At 37.2% G+C, this 20,956-nt stretch overlaps 1 protein-coding gene across 1 annotated transcript in view; it reads left to right on the top strand.

Annotated features, from left to right (window-relative positions):
- Positions 1–1,031: 1,031 nt before the first annotated feature.
- The window catches only part of LOC105223456 (protein naked cuticle), a 148,315-nt gene continuing 128,390 nt past the window's right edge, over positions 1,032–20,956 (top strand). Inside the window, exon 1 of the mRNA XM_011201193.4 lies at positions 1,032–2,924. Coding sequence (XP_011199495.2) covers positions 2,861–2,924 — 64 coding nt within the window. The 5' untranslated portion in view covers positions 1,032–2,860. The remainder of the gene's footprint in view (positions 2,925–20,956) is intronic.

The following is a 20,956-nucleotide window of genomic DNA, read 5'->3' as shown; positions in this document are numbered from 1 at the left end:
GAAACTCGTACAACCGGGGTGAAGGCGCTTAATAATACAGGCGAAATGTACACTGGCAAAAATAAAGGGAATTACACAAAATATATAAAAGAAATATACACAAACAAATATATGTTGATCCCGATTTTGTTGTAGTGTTACATTGATCTTAAATGAAAAAAAAGCAAAGTCAGGCGCTGAGCGTTGCTTGCAAATTGCTCTAAATCTCCTAAGAGCTGTTCAAAGTCTTGGATTTGAGTTGAACTTCTAGGCTAGAACGGCACAGTATCTCAAAAGTCTAATTGGAGCCCAGATGAAACCTTCAGTTTATAAATGCTTTCACAGACAATCCGAATTATGATGAACGGCGCAATTGGCCTCGACTAGCGCGCTATCTTTACGCTGTTGAAAAATTCAACGCGCTAAAATTTATGCTAATCGTTAAATCCTTCATGTGAAGATTTCTCTTATGAGCTTTAATCTAAAGTAAAGCCTATTAGGATGCTGGTTCGATTATATTTCGAGGACCATGGAGCACCGTAATCGAAGGTTAAGTTTTTTCAACAAAGGGTATTCAACATTACTTCATGCATTCCCGCTTTCAGTCGGATTTCGGTAGAAAAAAAGTACTCAGATCTTTATTCCTCATTAAAAAGGCGCATACATGCTAGAAATAGTAATAGAAATAAATGACCTGACGTAGTTATTTGCATCACTTTTTCAATTATCCGCTCCGTGTACTCACAATTGCTACACTTGGCCGAGCAGCGCGCGTACGTTTTACTTTTGCCGCCTTGCGCTTTGGTGTGCCGCCAGCCAACTTGCTAGCTAGCTAGGCTGCTCCCCAGCTACCACCAACAAGCGCTTTTGTGTACCATGCCGATTGCCGCCTTTTGGAGTCAACAACAACGACAACAAAAAACATAACAACAATGACTTGCTATGACCAGAGAACGCCGACGCGCACGTCAACTACAGCAACGACGGCAACAACAACGCCAGTGTAGTAGCAGCGCTGACGAAAAACGAATACATCACAGGCAGCAGCCGACAAGCGTGGCGTAGCGTAGAAGAGGTTTGTTGTTTCAAACGTTGCGGCAGTGTGGTGCCCGTTCAGTCAGTGGTCGTACGTTGAGCGTAAAAGTAATGATGTTCATGAAATGAAACGGATTTTATGCGAAGAAGGGACGGTTAAAGGCTGAAAAATAAACGGAAGTTCCGAGCGAGATATTCGGAAGGCGTGTGTTTTTGTGTTGCATTTTGCAAGGAATTGTGAAAAGCAGTGAGAAAGTGTTGGAATAAAGCAAATCAATTAGCAATTTTAATGAAAAGTGTTTTGGAATTGATATTGATGAGATTTTGGAGTTCTTTAGTGAAAAAAATGCAAAGATAATGTTAAACAGCAAACTTCAGCTGTATGTAAATAACATGCCAAAGTGTCGCGATTTCTCAAATGGAAAATAAAAATACTCGAAGAAGAATGCCAAAGTGCTCGAGCCTTGGCCGGATGTAATTTCCATAAGCAATGAATTTCCTGTGTCGGACCAATTAAGTGCTTTGTTGTGTCGGGAGTGCGTGGCGCATACTTTTGTCACCGAAAAAATAAAGACGAGTGCAAGCGACAAAAAATTGCACACCAACAACAATCAATGTTTAAGAATAGATATTGGTTTTAAATCAGAAATAAAGTGAGAAAGTGCAGCGATAGTATTTAACAAATTGTTCAGGTTGGCCTACAATTGGTTGAGAATGTGGTCTTAAAGTTAATGTTTTCTTAAAACACCTACTTTACTAGAAGTAAACATTTGATTTTTGACGCTGCGAATGGACCCATACATACCCATACACACATACATATGTGAGTACGAGTCTTGCCAACCTGCATCGCAGAGAAAGTGCGAAATGTTGTGCGAGCTAAAATATTTACCGACACTGGAAATGTCAACTGAATGTTGTCCAAACCAGTAAAGGCGGCTAAAAAGCGGTAAGGAAGTGCACCCGTGAGTACAGTGACACAGTAAAACAGAGTGGAAGTGGTGGAAAAGCGACTGCCTACCATACGCCGACAAACCTGTCGATCAAAGCGACACAACAAATGCAAAAATATATAACGATTTACCACTTAGGTAAGTGACGCGCTGAGCCACTGTCGGCGCTCATTTTACCTGTCAAAACGATAAGGATAATAAACGGCAGCCGCGGTGAAGTGCAAGGTACAGTGAATGCCAAAATTGCGCGCGTGTCGCAATTCAGAATAAATTATAAAAAATAAAATAAAAAGTGTGAGCAGCAATTTGAAAACAGTGTTCTCATAAAAATAAAAAAGCATAAAAAAGAATCCAGCAAATTATTTGTCTCCAGCAAGCTCCGCTGGCATTACTGCTGATTACAAAAAAAAGTTTCGTTGCCACAAATAATAAATAAGCAAATACCCGGCAATAAAACAAAAAACAAAAACCGAAGCAAAGGTAGTTTAGCAATTCAAGCGTCAAGAGCAAACAGCCAAGCCAGCAAAATCAGAAACCATCAATGTGTAATATCCACCTATGCGCGCATTGTCGGCACTCGGCTGCTACTGATTGTTTGCGGTTGCATTTACTTGTCGTAAATCACGCAAACCAATTGTCGTAGACATTGCGCCAGACTGCACAAAAAGCGAAAAAGCGTGGCGAGCGAAACAGTGAATCACAGCAAACGGCAAAACAGAAGTTATCGACTTCGAGCGGTCCGTCAATAAAAAACGTTGACAAGCCGCGTGCAACGTTGCGACGTGGAATTAAATATAAAACAAACAACAACAATTCGAACAACAAACAACAAGCAGAATATTCAACAGCGTAAAAAGCGCGTACTTTGCATTTATTTGGCGTTCGTCAGCAACATGGCGGGCAATATCGTCAAATGGTGGAAGCATAAAATACTCGGCGGCTATAAACAATTCTCAGGTAAATTGCGATTTTCCTTTAATACACGTTCATACTTACATATGGATTTATTTGTTTATGTGCATCTTTGAGCGCCAATCGGCAGGAGATGCGATATACATGTGAAAGTTAAGGCGACGCGACAGACTTCAAACTCTGTGGCGAATACAAATTTACTTTAGGAATAACAAAATTAAAGTAATGCATTCCCGAATAGAGCACCAGGTCTAAAATATACATGCATATAGATAATTAGATCTAGGTTTACATCTAATGTAATGAATTTTTACGTGCAATTGTTGAAATTTTTATTTCCCTGTTGTTGTTGTTGATGTAACGACAGAAAACATTCATACAGTAATTTCGAGGTATGGTGCGGATTTGACAGTGCTTGCCGGAATAAAAATCTATGCCTTTTCCCATTCCTTAGACCCGAATGTCGTGGAAACAGAACGGAAATTTCGCCAGTGTTTAGTAGTACTTAAATACAAAAATTATTTGCGATTTCATACAAAAGTAAAGCCAAAAATAAGATAGTAACTTTAAATTATTAGCTCTCGGTTGAAAACCATCCTTCGAAAAAATCTTGCCAAATCAAATTAACCAGAGAGAATTGTACATACTTGGATTAGTACCGTTAAATAAAGGAATGTTCATTCAAAACATGGAAATCCTTGCATTTAAAATTCAACAAGAAATTAATCTCTTTATATTGCGCAAAATAATAAAAAGGTGGCTCACTTTTCTTTAAGTTTATGTCTATATTATTTTTCAAGCAATGTGTATATACAAATAACAGGAAAATCGACTTTCAACCTAAATGTGAGATGTAGAGTTTTTCCAAATGCACTGCCGCTTTGGCTTTATGAAATCTCAAGTATCTTGAAAGGTAGCCAGTGAAAAATTATTTGTGATACTCATTAATATCATACAAATAATTCTTCAGCGTGATATCAGTAAAGTTGGAAGCAATTCTCCATAGAAAGAAGCGTTGCTGTTTAGTTAACCGAAGTTAGTTCTCACAACTCAAGTTTGCATATAAAATATATAGTACATCGCCTGAAAATCATTACAGTAAATCACAGAAATAGCGATCTAACTACCCACAGAGACTAATATCCCTCTAAACTGACTTGTGTACTTCGTTAACGAAAACTTGACAGAGCCGACACAAGTTTTTTTTGCTAAACTCAGCTATGAAACCAACCAAAGTAAAATGGTGCTGGCAGATAAAAAATCAACCGAGTGTTTAAATGACAACAAATTAGTCTATTGCAGAGATAAAGTGATGCCCAACTCTCCTGCCATTGGAAATGAGAGAACAACTCACCTACCCGACTTTGACAGTTGACTGGATCGGGTATGTTTTGACGTTTCACAATTGGAACGACAGCAACGGCCAGATATAAATTCTACCAAAAATTCAAGATCACTAAATAAAAATGAAAATTAAAGAAAACACAAACAAGAAATTTAAATGTATTTGATGAAAGGTTTTGTCATGGCATGCATCATTGTATTCATTTTCATTTAAAAATGATTAAAATCATTTATTAATTGAGATAAAGCAAGTTGGAATCACTTTTTGAAACTTTGAATGGTCAAATGTCAGTTGTTTTAATATACCAATAAATCATAAAAATGTAAATATTGAAATCGTTTTTCATATAAGTTAAATACCCAAAACCTAGTGTTTTGTCTGACCTGGCTACATTGCAAAATGTTATAAAACCGCTAAGTTTGAGGCGCTCTCATACTGGAATAGTTTCGGCATCCCTTTATCCCTGGTCGATTGTGATAATTCCGTAGAGCTTAGTGCTCACACTGCATTACTTGCAGGAGAAAATATCTTAGATATTAAAAGATACAATTTTGTTTAAAAACAAAAGGAGTACCCTCCATATTAGGATGAGTCAAATTGTAACTTACCGAACATACCGAATTTGATCCGCCTCAGGGGGATTTTTAAATTCAAAAATTTGTATATTAGAAAGTGAAAACAAGGTTTATGGTATGTTAAGACGAAATACAGAACACAGTTGATGGAAGCAGCATTTATTAAATGGTACATACATTAATATCAGCATATCATATGTACATATATCAGCACCATACTGCGTGTAAAACAAAACGCGATGAACACTATGGAAAGTATTTTTTAGGCAGGATCGACCTACACATATTCGAAAAACTCGTATGTACATATGTTGGTTTTAAAAAATGAATAGAAAAGAAGTAGTCTCTTTAATTTGACTCTTGTGTTGGTTGGAAGTAGGTTAATGGAGTGTGCAATTCACAGCTGTAATCACAGTGGCTTCAACAAGGTCGTCTAAGCATTAATGACCGCCGTATTATTATCATAAATAATTAAACAATATGATCAAAAATAATGGGATAACAACTGTGCATCATGTGCAAAAAGCATTAGAAACTTCTTCAAAAATCAAATTCAAGTTATCTAATTATCGATAGAGTAGATTATACAGAAAAGCAAGCAAACGCAGACCATTTTATAAGTTTATGGATATGTAAGAGCTCATATATTGATGAGATTCAAACCCTGGCATGTTTTTTTATTCAAAAATTGATTTCGAAACCTTCATAAATATACTATAAAAAGGCAAAGAAAAGAGAAGTAATGACCGCCGTGGACCTTATTCACTAACAGTGGCTTTCGGTTTGAGTATACGTCGACGAGTTGAAACTTGCGACGCGGCTTGTTCGAGTATTCACCAAATGTTAGAACATCCATTGATCATTTGAGTTTGAAAACGCCGCAACGCCGCAAGCAAACAGTGCAAAGAGCAGAAGAAAAACACCGAAAATATTAAGAACAACGACGAGTCTGACAAAAACATGCAGACATACACGGCTCGTACGAGAAAATTAAAGGCAGCGGGTTTTTTCTTTTTTATGCTACCGCTTCCTATGCGGTCGCTACAGGTCACAACCACACAATTGTACACACGTTTGAACATTTAAATATCTAAATCATGTATAGATATGTATGTATGTATATGTTTGTGTGCGAGATCATGATGAGTTTTTTGGTATTTCATTTTTTGTTGCCTACCATTTCGTATAAATATGCTGTGGTCTATAAAATAAAAATAGATGAAGTGGTGGCAGCGAAGCAACCAACGAGAGCCTAATAAGACAGTGTACCATCGAGCCGCCGGTGCCGCCAATATCAGATATCTACACATACACACAAGTATATACATACATGCAATGATACTGCAGACAACAACAATCGCCTATCGAGCGCATTGGCTCTGCAGGATGAAGGGAGAACAAAAACAAATTGCCGAGCGGCGCGCAAGTGAGAATCTATGTTGTTGAAAAGAACATGCAGAGAAAACTAAATTATAAATGAAAAGATCGCCGAAAAGGGAAAAATGAAGATAGATCAAATCTTTTGTTGTGTGTTTTTTATTATTTTTTTTGTTTTTTTTCTACCTACTCCATTCTCTGTTTTATTTTGAGGCGAATAATACTCATCTTTGCGATCAATTGAATTAACAAAGCCGTCACTTGCAACTTCACTACGACCGATAGATTCCCTCGAATTATTTTAGCGGGTCTATGCGCGGCTAGAGCTCAATGCGAGGCCGCCGGCGTGGTAACTCTGAAAGCCGTGTATAGTTCTGAGTTCGTATGCATTCACCGAAACCTTTTTCGACCAATACGAAATTATGCGCAAACCAAAAGCATAGAAAACAACAAAATTATATACAAATATATAAGAAAGAAACAGCAGCTAATACATACATATGTATATTGTAGACAAAAGTAAACAATTCCTAAAAGGAAGCAGTCAAAGATGGCAATGAAACCGAAAAGAAGAATGAAAAAAGCAGAATTGTGAATAAAGTAATACGAAATACAAAAACAATAAAAACGTGTAGAATAGAGTGGAAGAAAACAGTAATGTGTGTGTGTAGTAAGGGGCAGGTATAACGAAATGCGTTGGAAGACACTGGTAGAATCCAGATACTACTGGCACACATTGTTAAAAACCAAGACTGCTAGTTAGCAATTTGCACTTCAAATGCACCTCAAAATGTATACGAAAATACATATATACAGATATCCACTTAACTATACTTACATATAATTGGTAGATACAGGGTACTTAAAAACCAAAAAGACCCATACTTTACCAGCCAAAAAGTCATTCCAATTTTTTATTGCGAGATCCAGTAAGAATACATGCTTATAGTGAACTGTAGAACCGTAGCATGGTCTGTGCGGCGGCTTGTTCTTCTAACTGTTCGGCCGAAACAATAGGTTCAAAACAATTACCGCGACAGATAAGTCCATGCAATAGGAATGGATCAGCTTTTTTATTTCGGTAAATTGAAAAAATTTTCAAAATTTTCTTCTGCTATAACAACAAAAATAACCATTTTACAAACGAAAATTTCATATTTAAAATATGTTATCTTTTAATGCAAAATTGCTTTCTTGAAATGAAAAAGAATATCGAAGGAAGTTCCATTCTATCTTTCGAAGTAGGTTTCGAATATGAAACAACCTTTACTAGGAGTACTCTTAAATCTTTCGACATAAATTATGGGCTAGCATCACTAGTAATGGTTGAAAATGAACTCCGCGAGACATACATATCTACGGGCACCTCGATGTCTAGTAGTTACCAAAAATAGTAGTAAACGGATCCAGATATATGGCAATATCTTCTACAGTTGTCTTTAACTATTATTATGTAGGCTGAAAATTCTCCGATAGAAATTATATTGGTTTGACTAGCTGCAACCCAGATATTGTTTAGAAGAAAAGGAATTTATTTTTTAAAAAGTATTCACTTAAAAAACATGTCTCCAGGGCACACATAGAATTTTAACAGCTTTTAGAGTAAGCGCCGATTTTAATAACAAATTTTAAAGCATCAAAGTCGTACAAACACTTAAAAGCAGACTCGATAAGGCTGATAGCCCCACAGAAAAGCCATTTCAAATAGCAGCATTAAAAGCGAAGAAAACAACAAGATAAATACCTCCTCCTACTTGTTGCACATTTTGTTGGCATTCGGCATCTCTATAGTGAAGTTAAATACCGAAAGAGAAATAATAATAACAGCGCGCATGCGCGCGGCACTCACAAAAACACAAAGTGGCCGGCCGACAAACGTGAATGCAGGCTACGCGGCTACAAAGCTGGCATGCCTAAGACGAACGCTACATTTGCTGCGGGCCGCCAGTCAAGCCAGCAACCAATGAACCACAAACGAAGAGCAAGAAGAGCAACGAAACAACAAAATAAGACAACAATAATAATAACAGCTGCAGCCTAAACCCGTTCAAACAATCAACTGGCCGACAATTCAACTGCTTGCTGTCCCCACCACTTTGGTTCCCCCATTGCACAAGATGCATTTTTTCCTTTCCGAACTTTACTCGTACGTGCAGTTGAAGTTTTTCTTGCTCGCATGTCGGCGTGCAGCGTTTGTGAGATGGCGGCTTCATTTTCAAGCTGCCGCCGCCGACTTCACCGGCACCATCGTCATCATCACAACTACACCGCCAAAGCTGCCTTCAACGTTGGTCGTTCGGTCGGTTTTTGTGTGCCGCATCAAGCGGGTCTTGCTGAATTGCGTTTTTCGTAGCGAGGTGATGCCGTCGACTACGAGATGCCGATGATTGCAATGCCTCAGTGACCGTCAGCCGGGCGGTATACGAATGCTTTGCTGTAGTAATATTTTAAGTGCATAAGTTTTATTCCCTTCACGCTATAAATTACAATTGCGTGAACTAACATTTCGGTACTAAGTTTGAAACGAATGAGACCGTCATATTTTAAGTTATGAGATTCCGTGTCAAAGATTACTAAGCGACAATTACAGTACGACGCGCTCTAAGATAGACCATATGTTCACAACTCAACCAATTTAAATCTACTAAAATCCTCAACAGCTCGCCAGTCGTGGTAACTCCTCCTTTCCTTTCGTTTTTGGCGCCAATTGAAGATTCCAAGTGAAGCCAGGTCCTTCTCCACCTGGTATTTACAACGGAGTGGAGATCTTCCTCTTTCTCTGCTTCCCCCGACGGGTACTCCGTCGTGTGTTTTCGTCCATTCGGATGACATGACCTAGCAAGCGTAGCCGCTGTCTTTTAATTCGCTGAACTATGTCAATGTCGTCAAATATCTCGTACAGCTCCAATGACTGCGGTATTCACCGTTGCCAGTGCGCAAAGAACCATGTCTGTCGAAAACTCGTAACGCCCACTCATCAGATGTATTCATCGTCCATACCTTTTTACCATATCTGCGAATAATTCGTTCATTAATATGGACCTGAGAAGACTATTCCTTAAATGTGTTATAGGAAATTCGATTTTATTGGAGTAGACTAAAGTAGTAGTTAATAAATATTTTCGGTGTATTTTCTCCATTTTGGTAAAGTTCTCTAAAACTTAAAAATATATTTTGGAATAATTTCATAAGTACAAGTGAAGCAACCAGTAAGCACTTATTAAAGTAAGAAACTTCCTTCAGAACAGTATTAGAAACATATGGCCTTAATGGTACTTTGACCATGTTATAACGATGGAACCAGTCGTTTCACAGCGTTCAGATAAGAATATCGGTTGGCTCAGAGCGAGAGTATGCTATGAAAGTCAACTTCAACTGACCCGAGAAGCAATAGTGATAGAACTTCAAAACTCTTATGGGGGTTTAAAACCCGATATATCAATTTGAAGAGTCTTAGTATCTATATATCAGACATGCAGTATTATGGGTTTTAAGGCTTTTATCGACAAATTTATTCTGAACTCTGTGGAGACCTTGGGAACTTTTCAGTTTCATTTAACTATTTCGCTTTTCAAATATTAACTTAGCGTTCGAGCGCACTTCACGAAGGCTATAAATTGGCGCGTCAAAATTTTTTGTCCAACATTTCGCTACACAGTTGTTTTGATATTTGGCCTTACGTGCCGCTATGCCATGTGTCGTCCCTCATGCTCCATCAAGTTGGCGCGCTGACAACAAGAAATTGAGGCAAATGCACATACAAAAGATGAGTTGAATACGCCGACTCGCCGCGTCGATACACAAACACTCAACGGGCAGACGAAGCCATCAGATGATCATCATACATACGTACGTATGTGTGCCCATGTCCGTCCGTCCGACGGTGTATCCATCCTCTGCGACGTTTGCGAGTCAAGTTTCACAAGTTTTTAAAGCTGCAGCAGTTGCTTCTTACTTTTTATTGCAGTGCTGTTGTTGTAATCGTTTATTTTATGCGTTATTCGTTATTTCTTCTTCTTGTTTGGTTTAATTTGAGCGGGTATTTACAACATATTCGAATACTTAGGAGCGCTGTGTAGGAATCACAGACATTCAAAAGCATGCGCTACAGCCTCAACCATTCAAGGTATCTTTAATTTCCAATGCAGTTGATTGTTTTGTTTTTGGGTTCAGTACAATGGCGTTATTTTATGATGGAAAACAGCTGTTCCGAGGAGACTAAGGGACTTGTACATTTCCTCTAAAGAAGAGCTATTAAATTTTAAGCGGTCTTTGCGACTGAGCTCTACGGCGGTGCATAGTTCCAAAAGAATTGTATATTATATATGAGTGCAACAACAACACCGCCATTAAGTGACAGTTCACATACGGATTCTTTTGTCGCCCAAACCGTCTCTTTTAAACTCCAGTGGACGACGAAGAAAGACGAAGTGCCTTTCATGCTCGGGTGTCACGCTTTGTGTACTTGTTCTTAACAGTTCGCTGCTACGCAATTCGTTATGAACTGCAAAGGTTTTAGAAGATTCTAAATATTGTTCTACCACATCCATGATAATTCTTTGAGAGCAAATGAACTGCGCGAGGCGTAGCTGGACCGCACAAACGTTTGTGAAAAGAAAGACAGAAAAACTCGACTCGACTGACCGACGCCGAAAGAGAGTTTGCCGATAATGAGTGACAAAAGAGTCCTTGTCTGAACCCCGACTAACAGGTCATACGCGTAGGCTCGGCCATAATAAATGCTAAATAAAAGCAATGGTAAGACAGCGTCTCGGAGCGTCCTACAGGTACTTGGCGTTCTTACAAAAAATAAAACAATAAGAACTGAAGAATTGCGCAGGCGCATGCGCAGTCGACCCAGTCGCAATTATGCGTATCGTCGTTGTCGGTCGGCGAATGCACTTACGATTAAAGGCTGGCGGCCTGTAGTGCCTTCACAAAAAGCTGTTAGCTTGTAGCTTCTGCATTTATTTTGCCATTCCTTTATGCCTGCATATTTTGCCCGCACGGCCTACAAATGGTAAATAAAAAATGCAAAGAACGCGCAAGATTTCAGCCTTTAAGGTTGGTCTGCATGCTGAGCTGGTCCTGAATGTCCGCGCACGTTTGTATGTGCCATTTCGGCGAATTTACAACAGAGAAGATCAAGACGCGATTTCCGACAGCTACCCAGTCAAGCCACAACAAGCCAGGCATAGAGGAAGCATGCCGCCAATCGCGCGGTGCTCACAGCATTGGTAGCGATCAATGGTGCCAACAAACTAAGCCGCCGCCCGACCAGCCAAAGACGTCACTAAACTATGGAAGAAGCCGCGCACAAACAGCTCCACCGTATCAAAACAATGCAAGCTGCTGCCGCCGCTGCGTTGAAAAAAGGCTGTGGAGGCAGTAAAAGCAGGAAACTGCTGGGCAAAGTCATTGCTGCGGTCAATACGTTGTGTGGCGGCTTTGGTTTTTGGCGCGCCATGGCGGCGCGATCCGGTTTCAAGTGATCGTAAAATGTTGTGCAATGGGTTTTTGTGGCTTTCAGCTTTAAACTTTAATATCTTGACTTAGGCAGACAATGGCCACAAGCCTACAATACAAAGGCATCAGGCGAAGAGCCTAAAAACGTGTAAAAAACACAAGCTATTGCCTTTTTGGTGTGTGCCGATGGCATAGTTTTGTTGTTGTTTAATTTTTGTTCGTTTTAGGTACCACTTTTTGGAAATATATAATAGCGCATGTTTTGGTGATTAGTGATTTTTGGAAAAATCGATACGATTGAACTGATGTACTAGTTACATAGGTTACCGCAAAAAATAAGCTATAAAGTGTGATGATTTAAAAATTAGGTGGAATTTGGAAAACTTTGAAACTTACAGAGATCAAAGCAGCTTAACCGAGACTAAAGCTTAACTATATGCATCATCTAAAATCAGCATTTTTTCAAAACATTTATGAGAAATATACAAGATGCGTTCAGTAGGGCTTTTTTAATCCAGCGCCCCCTGGTGGCGCCATCTATGTATATGTCGACTGGTGCGTTAGAATCTGTTATTTTTATCGATTGTCCATGGAGAATTTCATGACATTTCATTGATTGGAAGTGAAGTTATTGCGTTTTAAGTGTCAGTATGTTTGTGTTATCGGTGCAAAAATGGGCTTCGAACAAAGAGCCAACATTAAATTTTATTTTAAAATTGGTAAAACTTGTACCAAAAGGTTTATGGCGATGATTGCCAATCTCGTAGCAGAGTGCACGAGTGGTTTCAACGTTTTCAAAGTGGTCGTGAGGACATAAATGACGATCAACATGTGGGCCAATCAAAATCCGTGATCACCGGAAATTCCATCGAAACTGTGCGTAAATTCATCAAAAATCAGCCGAAATCATCATTGAAATTCATGGAAATGGAATTGAATATCTCCAAAACATCGATTTATCGCATTTTGACCGAACATTTGCGCTTGCAAAGTTGAAAATTGCTCAGAATCCAACATTCGAAGGACGATTATTTGTCCAAAACTCACATTTTAACCATTAACCACTCCCCGTATTCACTTGATATAGCACCGTGTGACTTCTTCCTTTTCGGAAAAATGCATTTGCCCATGAAAGGAAAGCGTTATGCAGACGAAGAGGCCATTCAAAAGGCTTGCACCGGCATACTGGTGGCAATACCGCCCAACGAGCTAAAACACTGGTTCGACTTGCTTTTGGACCGTGCAAAATGTTGTATTGAAGCAGAAAGAGACTACATATTTTGAATAAAATAAATTGATTTTGCCGAAAAAACCATTTGTTCTGGGCTTTTTTAAGTCTTGTTTACTTTGGAGCGCACTTTGTATTGCAGTAAAGCCCATCGTTGCCTCCAGCTATACCTACTTATACATTACTTGTATAAAAAGTCCTTTCATTCAAACTTTGTTATACCTTTAGCGTCTATGAAGTGACGCATAAAAGTTGTAACATTGTTGCCGAGCCTCATGATTAAGCAAAACTCAACAAATAAACATCAAAGCAACGAAAACAATGAACAGCAAAACATGCAACGGACAAAGCAAGCCAGATCGGTTAAAGTATTATTTTCCTAAGAAATCATGGTGTTGAAATGTGAAGCTTGGAATACTTGTTGACTTTATAAATGCAAAACAAATGAGTATCTGCTATCAACAAAAGTCAAGCAAAGTTGTAATGTGTAGAATACGTAGACTAGAAAGTGAGATGTCATCTTGAAAGTGAGAAAAAGCGGAGGTAGATCACCAGTTTTCAGTAAATTAAACAATATGCCGATGTTCTGCAGATGTCTCAATATTGAGCTTTTAGAAAACTTGTAGCATGGCAGCAGCTTGTACAAGAAGTCCCATCGCTAATGTGATGCATGATGTTCGCCAAGGACAAACCCCAGATTGCAATTTTACCAACTTGAAGGAGAAGGTGTCTCAATAACTATATATCTTTACCCATCTTGAAATTAAATTTCGTACTTCACTTAATTCATTGAAAACAACCGTAAAATATAAAATAGGGTAGAAAGTAAGATGTAATCAGGATTGAAAAAAGAAAACCACCAACTCTTAGCCTGTTTTGAGAATTCATTAAAATTTGTTACAACCAACTCAAAGGTGAAGCTGAACTTTGTTGTATGTTTTAATATTTCACTTCCCTAAGGAATCGGTCAAATTTGTAGTTTTTTATGGAAATTTATAATGTTTTTTACTCAATTAGTTGAATATAACTATTTAAATGATTGATCATTATCAACGAAAGAAAGCCTCTGTCTTATTTTGTAAATCAATATGTATACATGTTTGTATATCCATATGCACATATGTACATAAGTATATATGTTATATGTACATATTTAGAATTGTAATATATTCTGTTATGTTGAGCGCACTTGAGAATAGATTAAATCTATGTGGACACTTGAAACGGCGTCGAACTGAATAATGAAATAATGCACTTCATATGGTAATTGCTGTTGTTGGCTTAGAAAGTTGTTGGAACTCGTATGCATCTGTTAAAACAAAGTAGGCCGAAATAATTACCACTCGACTGCAAATGGCACAGCGCAGCTTTCAAACAATTCAGCTAAACGCTTGGGTGTCTCTAAAGTGCTGAATGGAATTCGGTCCGGCTACTGATCGCGCTAAATAGATACATGTGTTTGCAGTATATATTGTTGTATATATAAATGTTTATGTAGATATTTAATTAATTTTCAGATCTCATGATGTACATACATATGTATGTAAGTTGAACATGGCGGTTTCTGGGCCAATGCTAGTTGTTAACTCACCAATAATTGCAGGTCATACGAGTCACAGTTTTTTAGCTAGCCGCAAAATAATGTTCCATTAATGATTTCTTTTAGTTGTCTGGTCAAATTGAGCAAATAGCTATAAACACATGTAAACTAACTCTTTGGTAGAAACTTCTTATTATGTGGCTTATAAAGAGAAGGATCAGCAGAGTATATATGTATTTAAATCAGGTGCACAAACAATCAAGCGGGTTTTGCCCAGAGAGAGAGAAAATATTGTCCTAGATACAAATAAGATGCATTCTTATTGGAGAAAATGCGAAGTTAGCTGTGGATCAATTATTTTCAGTTCGGTTCATTCATAATAAATAAGTTTTTCCGATCATTTTTAAATAAAATGAAGTTAGATTGATGTTTTCTATACCTTTGTTAGGGTTACTTCACAAAAATTAAACTTGTCCAGTAATTGTTTAGAAGTCTATGTGAATTTGTTGTGATTTCTGTCGATTTTTTAGGAAAAGTCCACAGTGCTTGAGTTTTTATACTTTTTAAAAACTCCAACCTCCAACTAAAATTGTATAGGATTTTGTCCGCTCACATTTAATTGGTCGTAGCTGGAGTTGTTCACATCCTGGTTGTAGGGCGGCTGTGGAAGCGTTGGGATACCGGCCTTGGTTAGGTTAGGTATTCACAAGAAAGGGATCACTTTTGAGACCATCTTCGCGCACACCTTGCGTATGTTCGAGTGTTTCGTCACAATGTCACGAACCACAGATTTAATAAATTTAACATGCGGGCAATTAAACGAATACTTAGTCGACGGTCTGAGTTCAAAACTTTGCTCACACGAGTCACTTTGTCGGTGTTTGTCACAGTCGCAGGTCTCCCAGTAAGGTCTTCGTCAACAACCTCTTCCGGCATTCTTGCTAAAGCAACATCTGGGTAAGTCTGCTTGATCACATCAAACGTATCTGTCGCAGATTTACCGAGTTTCACATAGAATTTAATCGCGTACCTCTGCGACGTCACTCGAAAATGTTTGTCCTGCCTCTCCAGGTGCTCGGACACAACTGACCAGCCGCTTTTTCGTTAGCTAGGAACGCCCTCTACCGAATTCAGTCGGTGCGCGCACGCTCCAAAGTACAGTCGCTGCGGAAGGAAATCAGTCCAATTCCTTTTCGGACAAACACTGTATTTTATCTAAAACTAAATGGAAAACGAACTTTTTGTTTGGAGATGGGATAGCTGCTTTATACTTTAATCTTGGCCAAATTTGATGAAGATATTTTGCAAAAAAAAAGTTGACCATACTTGATCTTCAGTTATTTACTATAATGGTGTGAGATCAGCGGTTTCGGGTACAACAGCTTTTAAGGAAGAAGAAGAATATTTTCAGATATATATCCAAAATCTCAGGGCGTAAGATGAGAGAAGGTTGAAGGTATAAATATAAATGAGCACTGTATCGTTTGGTTAACGTTAAAAGCGCTGCCGATGATTTCCTCTGCGTTCACACCAATTGCAAATGATGGAAAAAGCATGTTAGCCAGCGCGTTGGCAAACAAAGCAAAAAAGCTGTTAAAATATAACTACATTTATGCTTTTATGCTGCGTCTATGCAGACTCACTTTGGCCGTGGGTTGCCGTGGTCAGCGCCACAGGTTGCGCGCCGCTGGCTAATATTCACCCATACATGAATATATGTGTGCATGTATGTGTGTACAACCATATATAATGCATTCAAGTGTTTCAAGTGCCAATATTACCGCGCACCCTTCGCAGAGCCTTTGTCCTGTGGCGCAACAAATGCCTGACTTTAATTCCATTATTTTACTGTTGAAACTTTTTTTTGCAAATTTCCAGCTGCATGGCAAGATTTCTGTATGTGCTAATGGAAAAAGTAAATACTAGTATGTTTTTAAAATATATATGTGTAACTTTATGCATACATATGTATGTGTGCGTGTTTTAAATGCTTTCAGCTATTGTGCCTTTTCCCTATAAATTGTTTCCGCTCTTAAGTGCTTTTAAATTTTATAAAATATTTATGTTCGCTGAGTCTATCGTAAAGGTTTCAAACATTGTTTCGAAATTTATTTCTTTATTTTTATTAAAAGCGTACATTTCTGCTTTAAAGCGGCTTATATACGAAACACTGAATAGCTTAAGTCCACTTAAGTTGAAGTAAAAACTCTGAGTTATTTAGTTAGTTAGTGCAATTTATACGCGTTCGAAGGGCGTGGTTTGTCTGAAACCTTAGATTAGCAGCAAATTCTTCCAACTACAATGATATAGCATTAAAAGATGTTCGGCTGTTTCCTTTGTAGAATTAGTGTGCATCTGTAGGTATGATATATAATTTTTGGTAAGGCCATGAACGGCGTGAACATAATTAATTTTCAGCACGAAAATCTGTAACTATTGTGAGCTATATTCAATTTTTAGTTTTCAGCTTCGAAAACATAATCTCGAAAAGAGCTTTTCATTTAAAATAGAAGTTTTCTTTATTAAAGACATATTGGAATGTATTTACAGATTTCGCTAACTTAAACTATACGTAGCCTTCCATACATCAATTGTTTGAGAGTAGAGAATCGAACGTACTATACCAGCTGCACGAAAAGACTGGTAGAGCTCAGAGAAGCGAATCGAACATACTAAACTAGATTTTTAAACTAGCGTGCGGCACTTGTCGTGCAACCTTATGATAAAATATCTTCCAACGCTTGCGATTCCACTTTCGGTGGAGAAATATTTCTTTCGGGTCAAAAAACAAAACTGGGTAGCAATAAAGATGTCGTTTGTAGCACTTAAATGAGGTTTGCGCACACTCTTTTGTAAGAGAAAGTAGATAGCTGTAAATATATTATAAGTAAGTGTGATCCATTTCGAGGTTCCCTACTATTCCTAAAGAAAAAATACAGAAACTTTAAATTTAATAGGACTATCTAATTGAAATGTGGACCGCAGCGACGTCGCAGATGGTCCATCCGTTGAGTCCAATTTTCGATGACTCGTTCGAACATTTCGACTGGTAACTGGCGCATGACACGCACTATTCTGTATTGCCACTTTGCACAGATATTTGATACTTGACTTGAGATATTTGTAAAACTTGTTTAATTCTTACTTTAATAATATATTCACGTACGGCATCAAATTCGCTCACTAACTTTGTTGTAAACTAATAAACATGAGAGTAGCGCTCTGTAGAGAAGTGTAGATGGTTGCCTTGTTTACACCAGTTTCGGTTTCAGAGTATTGACTTAAGTACATCGGTTGTTGTTCGATTCGCGACTTTGCAAGCACTGCTAATTTCTCTATTTCCCTGTAACGGTTTTTAAACTATAACTACTCCTTACTACAACTTTATTTGTTTATGTTTTTGTTCATATTTTTTTCGCCTTGCTTGCGTAGCACTTTTTATTGATATTTGTTTGTTGTTTTTTTCCGCATTGAATCACATTCTGCTGATAAGCTTCAAAACAAATGCCGGTCGCATGCTTTCAGCTTGTCGCCGCTGCCGCCGCCTTCTAGCTAGCCAGTGTTGGTGTTGGCTTCCGCGCGCGTTTGCACTAGTTCGCCTTCAAATCGTTTTCGTCACGCCTCATTGCTTATCTTAATGTTATTTAATACACTTTAATGTCTATATAAAGTATAGTACAAATATTTTTTTAGCGTCAATATGACTTTGTTTAGCTGTCGAAAGAGACAGCAGTGATTAGCGGAGCTTTGAAGCGATTCTTTTTAGCGCCTAAGTGGCAATTAAAGCTGCTACAATGTTATAGAATGAGGAAGTTTTATACGAGGGACTGAAGAGCACTGAAATTCTGTCGCATTTCGACGAGTAGCGGTAATTAGGTCGCAACGCTGTTGCTTAAAGAATCTTTAAATATTTCATAAAAAGTCCATACAATTATATACACTTATGTGTACATATGTACATACTTACGCCTGCTAGTTCAGCATCACATAATTTTAATTATCCGCTTGATTGATAGACTGCGCTTCACAAAAAATTACTCAAGTATCCGCATTTGTTTGTGTGCATGGGCGATGGTCGCTGACGCCGTTGTCTGAGAATTTAAGAATTTAATTGCAACAGCATTCATCACAGTGTCCTAAACCGGCATCGAAATATAAATAAAAAACTAATGACAAATAAATTTCGTAATGAAAAAACTGTTATGGGCAATCAACTGACAACTGACACTGTTATGCAACCAGTAATTATACACTGCATACATACATACATATATACAGAGTATAGAATCGTAAAAAGTAGTGTGTCTTTAATGACTGCGCTTTCTGAAAAAAAATAATAATAAAACAGAACAACAAAAAAATATTTGTTTAGGAAAAACAACAACGGTGTTGACAACGAACCGGCTGCACCGCTAACATCCGCGCTGCTGCGCTGTGTGTGTGACAACACCGGCCGCGGCTGCAGCAAAGCAAGCGCGCTCAATCAAACGATCAATTCAAAATGCAAACAAATTCTCCCATGTACATGTAAGCGGTCTGTGTGTGTGCGCGCATTTTCAATAACTTTTTCACCCTTTTTGTTGTTATTATTTTCCGTTTTTATGTCGTATACAAGCACAAATAACATTTTCCGCTATTTAAGTGGCGTTTAATTGTTAAATCAACGACTCTGTATGCCGTCTGACTCCGCGACACACATCCGCTGCACCACAAATTCCCACGCTTTGAAAATATAAAATGGACTGTGAACAGCAAAACCCTAAGAGGTTAATGAAGTATGTACGTAGAGCAGAAGTTGGGGGGAAAATGCAAAATATTACAAATTGAGAATTTGGGTTTGCACAGCGCTTCCGGCAGGCTTTGAAGTCTGTACAACAATCACAACACAAAAAATCAGTACTGATTATTGAATTACCGGTAGGACTGTAACACTTATGAATATTTATTTTATTAAATGTATTAATGTATAAGAACTTATAGCGGTAAAAAAACAAAATTGAATATCCCACCTTTGTCAAGGTTCTAAAGTTCGGTCGAAGTAAGAGAAATTGCTAAGAGCAAGGTGTTCAATTTTCTTTTATCTATTCTGAGCGAGAAAAACCAGCTCAGCCGAGAGGCAGACGCTCATTATGAAATCGTATGAGAGCAGCGAAGCTCCGACTAGTTCTTGCTGTGATGATATTAGGACAAGAGTTCTCCATTTTGCAAGCTCATCAGTTTAGTAGTTTCCTGTGATTTTTGTATGATCAAGTACCTATAAAAGACATATTACGAAATAACTCGATTAATGTTGCTACCAGAGCTGTTAATAATCGATTAATAATCTTAATCATTAATAATTTGATTAAAGTATTTTCATAACTTGATTAACTGATTAAATTAAGATTAAATGCTATTTCCTTTTTAATTAATGATTAAAATTAAATTTAATCAAAATTTAATCATGATTAAAGGGAATTAATTTAGTTTTAAGAATTATTTTACAGATTAAAAAAATTTAATCAAAAATTTAGTTTGATTAAAAGTTTTGATTAATTTGGATTACAGTGGATTAAATGCCAATTAATATTGCATTAATTAAAAAATAATAGTTTATTAAATTATTTCATGTGTTATTATATCTTATATTATGAGTCTAAGCAATATTAATAATATTTAGCAACTCTACTGTTGTTTGTTTACTAGTAGCAAACATATGTTCGCCAATGGATATTGCTTATTTATACACGTGTGTTTTTGATTTGGAAGAGATTAGTAAATTTATATAAATTAGTTACTTTCGTTAAAAATTACTAGTTTCTATTATTATAGATGCAGACGAGGAAACGACAACTTCACAGAGCTTGGGCTATAGTAAAGTAGAGCTTGAAAGCATTATCAGGGAGCAGTTGTACTCATATCTTGCGGACCCAATAAAAAATTGCGCAGTATGGCAGAAGTATGACTTGTTAAAACAAGCTTCGCTCTATTTTAATACGCCTCTGACATCCTCAGCGCCTGTGGAGAGATTGTTCTCTTTCGCAGGAATTATCAATAGCGCCCGAAGAAATGCTTTGAACGATTTTTCATTTGAAAAATTAGTATTGTTAAAAGCAAATAATTGAATCTTTTTTATCTTTATGGTTGAAATTATTGAAATAATGTTAAATTTGTTTGTTTAAATTTTTGTTGAATTATTGTAATGACTATATTTTGTTATTATTTATTTATTTATTGTATTATTAAATTCACCATATGATTTATAAATAACAATAAATTTAAAAATTAATGGAATATTAATTGCCATTTAATCCACTTTAATCCAAATTAATCAAAATTTTTAATCTAACTAAGTTTTTGATTAAATTTTTTTAATCTGTAAATAAATTTTTCAAACTAAATTAATTCCCTTTAATCATGATTAAATTTTGATTAAATTAATTTTCAATCATTAATTAATCAACGAATTTCGAAAAAAAATTAATAATCGAATTAATTAAAAAAATATATTAATTCAATTGATTATTAATTTTAATCCCTTTTTAACAGCTCTGGTTGCTACGCCAT

The sequence above is a fragment of the Bactrocera dorsalis genome, chromosome 5 (genome assembly GCF_023373825.1).
Source record: "Bactrocera dorsalis isolate Fly_Bdor chromosome 5, ASM2337382v1, whole genome shotgun sequence".
Classification (NCBI taxonomy): Eukaryota; Metazoa; Arthropoda; class Insecta; order Diptera; family Tephritidae; genus Bactrocera; species Bactrocera dorsalis.
Note: the sequence above shows the minus strand (reverse complement) of the source record. Positions and strands in the feature narration are given on the sequence as shown.